Here is a 7,822-nt window from a genome sequence, read left to right on the forward strand (position 1 = left end):
CCCCCCCGCCCTCCAGATCACAAGGACCTATCCAGTGCCACATCCTGTGACACCAAAAGACCACCAAAGAGGTCAGTTCACTGCTCCCTAAATCATCCTTACTTGTCTTCGTCATAATTGTTATGTATCACTAAAGTCTCAGTCTCCTCAACTAGAAAGTGAACTATTATGATATCTACCTCTTAGTGTTGTGGTAACAAATGAGGTAATACTCATGTGTTTTCCACTCAGCACACTAGTTGACATGCAGACAAAAATGTGAGCTGCTATTATTATTATTACTTATGCCAGGGCATTGTTCATATGGTTTAATCTCATAATATTTTATTCTATCAACACTGAAGTGGTGTTTTCCTGTGGTGGGAGCTGTTTTATTTCTACATGCTGTAGTTTAATAAAGCGTGGCCAGTCCTGGAACATCTGCCCCCAGAGAGACCTGTGTTGAAAGCCAGCTTTCCCCTACATTTTTTCAGCTACCTCAGCTTAACACCTGAACCCTTAGACACTGCGGGCTTCAGGATAGAAATTACTCAGAAGTAGGTTGATACATCAGGAATAAAGGCATAGAAAGAAAGTTCTCTGCCCATACATCTTGTAAAGTTAATGTCTCTGGATCTGATAAACTCTAATCCTACCACATTATGGGGCTGCACTTCCCACCACAGACTTGACTTCTCTATTCGTTTTTAAAGGGGTGTCCAGGAGCATCGTGTTAGATCATTAATCCAGCTGTAAAGACTTAACTCCTGGGACTTAAATCTCTTTAACCTCATGTGATCTGAGGCTTTAGGAAGGAAGGGAGAGCTGAGGGCATATTCTCTGAGCACCTACTACATATAGACACAGTGCTAAATGCTTCCACATGTGTGTTCTCTGTAAAAATAGACTTTTTTTTTAGAGCAGCATTAAGGTTCACAGCAAAATTGAGCTGAAGGTACAGAGACTTCCCATATACCTTTTTCCTCCACACATGCACAGCCTCCCTTATTATCAAAAGTCCCTACAAGAATAGGACATGTATTGTAGTCAGTGAACCTACATAGACATACTGGTCTTAGTTAGACCTTAGTTCCTGTCCCCTCAGAAGAGGTAGTTGCCTCATTGCCTGACCCTATCGCCTGATGTTGCTGCTTGGTACAAAGGTCTTTAGAAATTCCCTGCTGTGGTTGATTGGCTGATAAGGTAATTGATCCAGAACCAGAGAAGAGCAGAACATGGAGTACCACTGAGTCATATCTCTCTGTTCAACTTTGCAGGGGGGATTTCTGAACCCAAAGCATCAAATCTGTGTGGGAATCGAGCATATGGAAAATCTTTGGTAAGTAAAATAAGGCTGACTAGTTGTATCTGTTGTGCATTAAGCTTCCCGTCACGTCTGATTCTACTGTGCCATGAAGAGAGACTAAGTGTCTAAGTGTCCTTTGTTCCAGGCCTGAGGATTGTTAGAAAAGCATAATGGTGGGTCTTTGCTCCTGAAAGGTCTAAGTTGGTCCTGCTTTGTGCCCTTTTGGACTATCCTTAGCTGCTTCTCTCTTTCTTGCCAGAAATTCAGCTCTTCGGCAATGCAGGAGAAGCTACTATCCAAAGGACATCTCATACATGGGGAAAAGAACTGGTTTCTAACATAAGCCCCTGCCAGGCGGAAATGTCTGCCTAATTTCCAGGTGCAGTTACAGGCAGAAAGAGATGTAAGGTTCTCAAGCACTGTGAAAACACAAAACACCAGTGTCTTAGCTCAGTCTGTTATAATAAAATACCATAGACTGGGTGACTTAAAAAAAACATTTCCTCACAGTTCTGGGAAGCCCAAGATCAAGTTGCTAGCAGATTCAATGTCTGTCGATGGCTCTCCTCCTTGCCTGCAAACAGCCACCTTCTCACATGGCCTTTTCTCTATGCACATGTAAAGAGTGAGATCTCTGGTGTCTCTTCCTCTTCTTAGAAGGGCACTAATCCTGTCATATGGGCTCCACTCTAATGACTTCATCTAAACCTAATTACCTCCCATAGTCCCCATCTCCTCGTACCATAACATTCGGGATTAGGGTTTCCACATATGAGTTTGGAGGGACACAAGCATTCAGTACATAACCGGTCACCTCAGGACAGGAATGCCTCTGGGGGCATCTATTATAGGCCAGGTTCTCTGAGATTTGGTGTTTGGGGACAGGAGTAAGCAGTCAGGGTTGGGTGGGGAGAGCTGCTGAATTGTGATGCAGGCTTATCACCTCCTAATGGGGGACTCTGGGACAAGGGTTGCCCACCCATACTGGTCTGTGTTGGGTCAAAAATGGCCAAGCTTTTCTTTCCCATCATCCCTTCATCATGGCATGTGGGCTGCCCCAGGAAGGCTGTGACCTTGGCCAGGTTGCCCACTGTAGCTGAGGCCAACCTGCAGGATCTTAAAGCCTTCTGCTACTCACTCTGCTATCCTCCCTCCCATAGTTGGGCAGCTGTCCTTCCTTGAAGGCCTATGGGTGCATTTCCTTTGTTGTGTTCTGGCATGAATGTTAGATTTCCTCTTGGTTAGCAGAGTCAGCAATGGCTAGAATAGATGTCAACACAGGCATCTTTCATATCAGCTATTGAGATTCATAGATGGTTCAATGAGAGAACTAGAAGAGACCCAAGACATCGTCTGTGCCAGCCCCTCATCCTTACAGAACAAATTGGACAAAGATGTGGGTACTTCACTCCTGGTCTGGGCAGGAGACCTAAGCCAGGGATCTCATTTAGGTCATCGCTGTTCTTGGAAAGCCACACAAATGACAGGGATGGTACACGCTGTTTGTCAGGGAGACCTCTTCCCTAACCTTGTGCTTGGGAAGCCAGGATGTCTGGGCAGTAGACAGTGAAGATTGTCAGGCTGTGACAGCTCCAACAGCTGCCCTCACCTGAGCTCAGAGAAAGACTAAGGTCTTTCAAGGGGAAACGGATGGCTTGTGGTCTTGGATTACTGCCCCCAGCACTTAGGCTGGGCTCAGACAGTGCCCTTGGTGGAAGGGCAGCTGCAGCGGGAGGTCAGAGGGAGCTGGGATGGTATAGGGTGGTGATGGGGGTGCGGTTACAGAGAGGAGAGCAGTAGCAGTGAAGAAGAGAAAGAGGCAGCATAACTAACCCCATCCTCTGAGCCAGGAGATGTGGAGCGGGGGTCCTGCAACTCATCAGAGACCCGTGACCCTGGGGCAGGAGTTGATCCTGAGCCCACACAGCTAAATCTGACTCAACAGTTCAATGTACTGGATGAGACTGGGTCAAGAAAAGAGGCAAAAGGAGTGGGAAGAAAGGCCTCTCCTCCAGAGTGGGTGTATGTTCACACCCCCCAAGATGGAGAGAAAGCACTCCAGAGAGACCACAAGGTGGCACAGTAACTCTGCCCACAATCTTCGCCAGCTCAGGAGAGAAGGAGGTGGTGAATAATGGTGCCCTTGACCTACAGTTTCCCAGCAATTTTAGAAATGTGATGACTTGAAGTCTTCAATGGGGATTAGGGCAGAAGAACAAAGCATAGCACGTGTCTGTTGACTAAGCAACCCTGGATTTAGCCCCGTGTAAACCCTCAGTTAATTTTCAATTCACTGCATGTTCTTGAGTACTTGCCACCTTCTTTCAGGAGGACTAAGGAGGGCTCCCAAAGAGGTTAAGTCGCAGATGCTACCATATGCCATGCAGAGACTGAACAAACTTGTGAAACAAACAAGCAAAGAGCCATAAAAAGAATGGGCAGAATGCCAAAACGTGTCACACAGGCACTCAGTGCTGTGAGGATATGCAAACAGAAAGATCAACTTGGGCCACTAGCTTCAGGGAAGGATTCCTGGAGGAAGCGGCCTTGAAGAGCAGACAGAGATGAGGTCTCCATCCAGAGAGCGGAGAAAAGGCACAGAGCTGTGCTTCAGCCTCCGGGAAGGCAGGATCCTGCCTGCTGGAACTGGAAGCGGAACTGTTGATGCACCCAGGGACGAACAGAAGGCCCAGCTGCACAGGTGAAGTGGAGTCAGGCATGGAGGAGCCTTGATGAGCAGCTGCAGAGTTGGCCTCCGTCTGCCCTGCAAGAGGGAGCCCTTACAGTTCTAGAGTACAGGAAGGACATGAAGACTGTAGCAGCTCTGATCAGAAACAAGGACGTCCGAGGTAACTGTCCCTTGAAGGCCGCAGCAGAGGAAACAGAGGCTGGCCCTAGTCTAGGCAGCCTATGCAAAGGAAGAATCTTCAGGACTTGACATTGCTGGAGGTGTGAGGGCAACAGTTGTTACATAAGATTGAGTTGTGCTCTCTCAAGTTTCTCTAGGTAAGTGGTTCTCAAAGTGGGGTCCCAGGACTAGCAGCACCAGCAGCACCTGGGAACCTGTTGGGAATGCAGATTCTCAGGCCACATCAGCCCTGCCGACTCAGAAGCTGAGGTGGGGCCCAGCACTGATCTACTAATGCCACCAGGGGAGTCTGGCCCCTGCTGAAGGGCGAGGACTATTGCCCAGCTTGGTTGGATTCAGTCATCCCCCTTTCAAGCGGTTCCAGTGTCAGAGTGGGAAAGTGGATACATCCTCACATTCCCTCCCTCTTCCTCACCACACAGATTCCTCCAGTGCCCCGGATATCTGTGAAAGCTCCAGTGGATGCGGCAGCCACAGGATCAGAGAAGGGAGGTGTTCTGATGAGAGGGTAAGTGCTATGCCTGTGGGCTCCACCCATCCTGGTCCTGCCCCAGAAAAGCAACAGGTGGCCTGGTTGACAGAGTCTGGAGATGCTAACATTAACCCATGTCAGCTGCAAATTACCTTTTAATGAGGCCATAATCCTGGGTCTCTGTAGCGCCTCATCAACTGTTTCCCTAGGATTAAGCTGGAGTGTTTTTCATGGTTTCCACTTCATTACCGCCGCTATTTAGACTTGGCGAAGTGTCATTTGGGAAGGTTTTTGGCTAATTAAATGAATGCAACACAAGCCATATTCAGAGCCTCCTGTAGACACACAGGTGGCAGAAATGACTCAAGAGTAGGTCCAGGCTCCCTGCCCACAGGTGAAGAATGTATCAAATACAAAGGTTTCAAACCAAACTTACAACCCTCATGGAACTGCTCATTCTGATTCAGAACCAGCAGGGTCAGGAACGGATAATCCCCAACACCCCTCAGTTAACAATACCATCAGCCTCACACCGGGACAGCAAATCTTTAATTCAGCATGAACGTCTATGCACCTGACTATGTCCTCCAAACCATAGGCAGCAGAAAAGGAGTCTTGGTGTGGGCAAGGTTTGGGCTCTTCCCTCAGCTCTGCTTTCTAGCCTGGCACTGCCACTGAGTTGTCACAACTTCAGGCAAGTTATTCAATCCCCCTGTACCCATCTTTAAAAAAAAAGAAAAGAAAAGTAAAGAAAGAAAAAACAAAATAGTGAAACATGAATGACAGGGTGCCCCTCTTTAGGGGTTATTGTGATAACTGAATGAGATAACGTGTGGAGAGCTTAGCACAGATTGTTATTAACATTTTTTAAGAAACTTATCCTCTAGTAGTTGGAAAGCTGTGTACTTGGGAATGTGTTTGCTCATGTATGAGTGGCCATGAACTAAACTGGAGTGGAGGCCGAGCGGTACACACTTTGAAAGCAGTAGATCAGAGCACTGGATGACAAAAGTTTGGCCAGAAAGAATTATTAAAAACCAAGTCATGTAGGAATGTGTCACTTAATGCATGGGTACTTAATTGGAGAGAAGTTAAAAAAAAAACCCAGATTATTTTACAACCCAGTAGCACATTATTCTAAGTGGCAATAGTTGTTGCTAGCTGCTGGTGTAAACCAGCAAAAACCTCGCAGCACACCAACATTTCTGTACACACAGCTGTATCACAAAGGTTCTAAATGGCTCATTTCTCTCCAAACTCAGTCATTCTTATTTCAGCTTGTTCCTGGACCCTGACTATGAAAAAGTAAAGCCTTTTCTTTCACCTAAGGAGAACAAGTGGGGAGAAAAGTGGACATGTATTGAGCATCTATGATGTGCTGAATGCTCATCACAGGTGCTCATCTATGATATTCATCTTCCTCCTCCCAAAAGCCCCATGAGTTGGATGCGATCGTCCCATTTTGCACATGAAGAAAGTAAGGCCATGATTCAGTCACTTGCCTGTGGGTGGGAAGCAGAATACCATCCCAGGGCTCATGCTCTTTCAATAGTTGATGTTTTGGGACATCTGCCCTCTCCAACAAGATTGTCCACTGTCTCCATGAGGCAGGAGGATAAGGATGTAGAGCCTTTGGCAAGGCCAGACCCAGAGCAGGGGAACAGGAGCAGTGCTTGAGGTCCCATGAACCAATGTGCTCAGGGCCATCTCCTTCACTCAACCCGTGAGAGGCTCCCCCAGAGGAAGTCCTTCCTGTAAGGGTCTCAGTAGTGACCCTCACACTATGCAGAGCCTGGTCGCAGGCAGAAGAGGGGAGAGAAAGATCTGGCCAAAATGAAGTCTCGCCTAGTGAAATGACCACCCTTCCCACCCACTCCTGGCTTTTCTTTAGATCCAGACATCTCAAGAAGATGACCGAAGAGTATCCAACCCTTCCCCAAGGAGCAGAAGCTTCCCTACCACTGACAGGCAGTGCTTCCTGTGGTGTCCCCAGCATCCTCCGAAAAATGTGGACAAGGCACAAGAAGAAGTCTGAATATGTGGGAGCCACCAACAGCGCCTTTGAGGCTGACTAAAGGTGACCCTCCCCAAGTGTCCAGCATCAGCCGAGGTTCACTGGACAAGGGGAGAAAGCTTCAGGATTGGAACTGAGCCACACTCACCTCTGCTAATAGCTGATCCAAACACATCATCCTCCCTCACTAACTAGATCATCCTGGCTTAGAGCACAGGAGAGAAACATCCCTTGAAGGCAAAATAAAACTGTTCCTTCTTAGAATTGCTAATATCATTAGTCTGAAAGTGACTTTGGGAGGTCATAAAGTTTATATTCCTATCTTTAAGCAAAACCACACTGAAATCAAGCTTATCCAGCCCATTTGAAAGCCCTCCAAGGAAGGAAGAAGGTGGTTCCTCTGTCTTCCTTGTGAGTTGTTCTAAAGTATGTGATTTTTAGTGTAAATTAATCTTAAGGCTCTTATGAACACCATGGTTCTTACTATTCCCATGATCACATTTATGTCACCTTGATGAGGTACAATTTTTAAGAACAAAGCACTATATATTAACTAAATAGTTCTAACATCCACTTGAGAGTATCATCAAGATTGATTTTGATGGCTACTTGGCATGATTGCATGAATTCTTTATTCTTTTATGTGCAGTTTTTCTACAAAAAAACATTAAAAGTTAAATGTTGAATGCTAATGTTTTCTGAAGTAGCATAACCTAGTGGAGTTCATAATACCTTGCTTTAGCATAATGATTTCAACTTTTGAAAGTGCTTTCTGGAGTCGGGCTCGGTGGCTCAGCCTGTAATCCCACGCCTTTGGGAGGCTGAGGTGAGTGGTTTGCTGAGCCCGAGGGTTCGAGATCCGCCTGGGCAGCAAGACCTCATCTCTACAATAAATAAATAAAAAAAATTAGCCGGGTGTGGTAGCGCATGCCTGTAATTCCGGCTACTTGGAAGGCTGAGGTGGAAGGATCGCTGGAGCCCAGCAGGTCGAGCCTGTGGTGGCCGGGAGCGGCCACTGCACTCCAGTCTGGGTGACAGAATGAGACTCCAACTCAAAAAAAAAAAAAGAAAGTGCTTACTCAGTTGGACTCAGTGACTCAGCCTGTAATCCCGTGCTTTGGGAGGCTGAGGTGAGTGGATTGCCTGAGCCTGCGGGTTCGAGACCCGCCTGGGGCAATTTGG

The 7,822-nt window shown here is 46.9% G+C and overlaps 1 protein-coding gene across 1 annotated transcript in view; it reads left to right on the forward strand.

The window, feature by feature from the left end:
- Nucleotides 1-7,332, forward strand: part of CUNH8orf46 (chromosome unknown C8orf46 homolog) — a 22,445-nt gene extending 15,113 nt beyond the window's left edge. Inside the window, exons 4-6 of the mRNA XM_008074314.2 lie at nt 1,257-1,318; nt 4,577-4,662; nt 6,518-7,332. Coding sequence (XP_008072505.1) covers nt 1,257-1,318; nt 4,577-4,662; nt 6,518-6,701 — 332 coding nt within the window. The 3' untranslated portion in view covers nt 6,702-7,332. The remainder of the gene's footprint in view (nt 1-1,256; nt 1,319-4,576; nt 4,663-6,517) is intronic.
- The last annotated feature ends 490 nt before the right edge of the window (nt 7,333-7,822 follow it).

Source organism: Carlito syrichta, unplaced genomic scaffold (assembly GCF_000164805.1).
Source record: "Carlito syrichta isolate Samal-C Ts95f unplaced genomic scaffold, Tarsius_syrichta-2.0.1 Scaffold316389, whole genome shotgun sequence".
In the NCBI taxonomy this organism is placed as follows: Eukaryota; Metazoa; Chordata; class Mammalia; order Primates; family Tarsiidae; genus Carlito; species Carlito syrichta.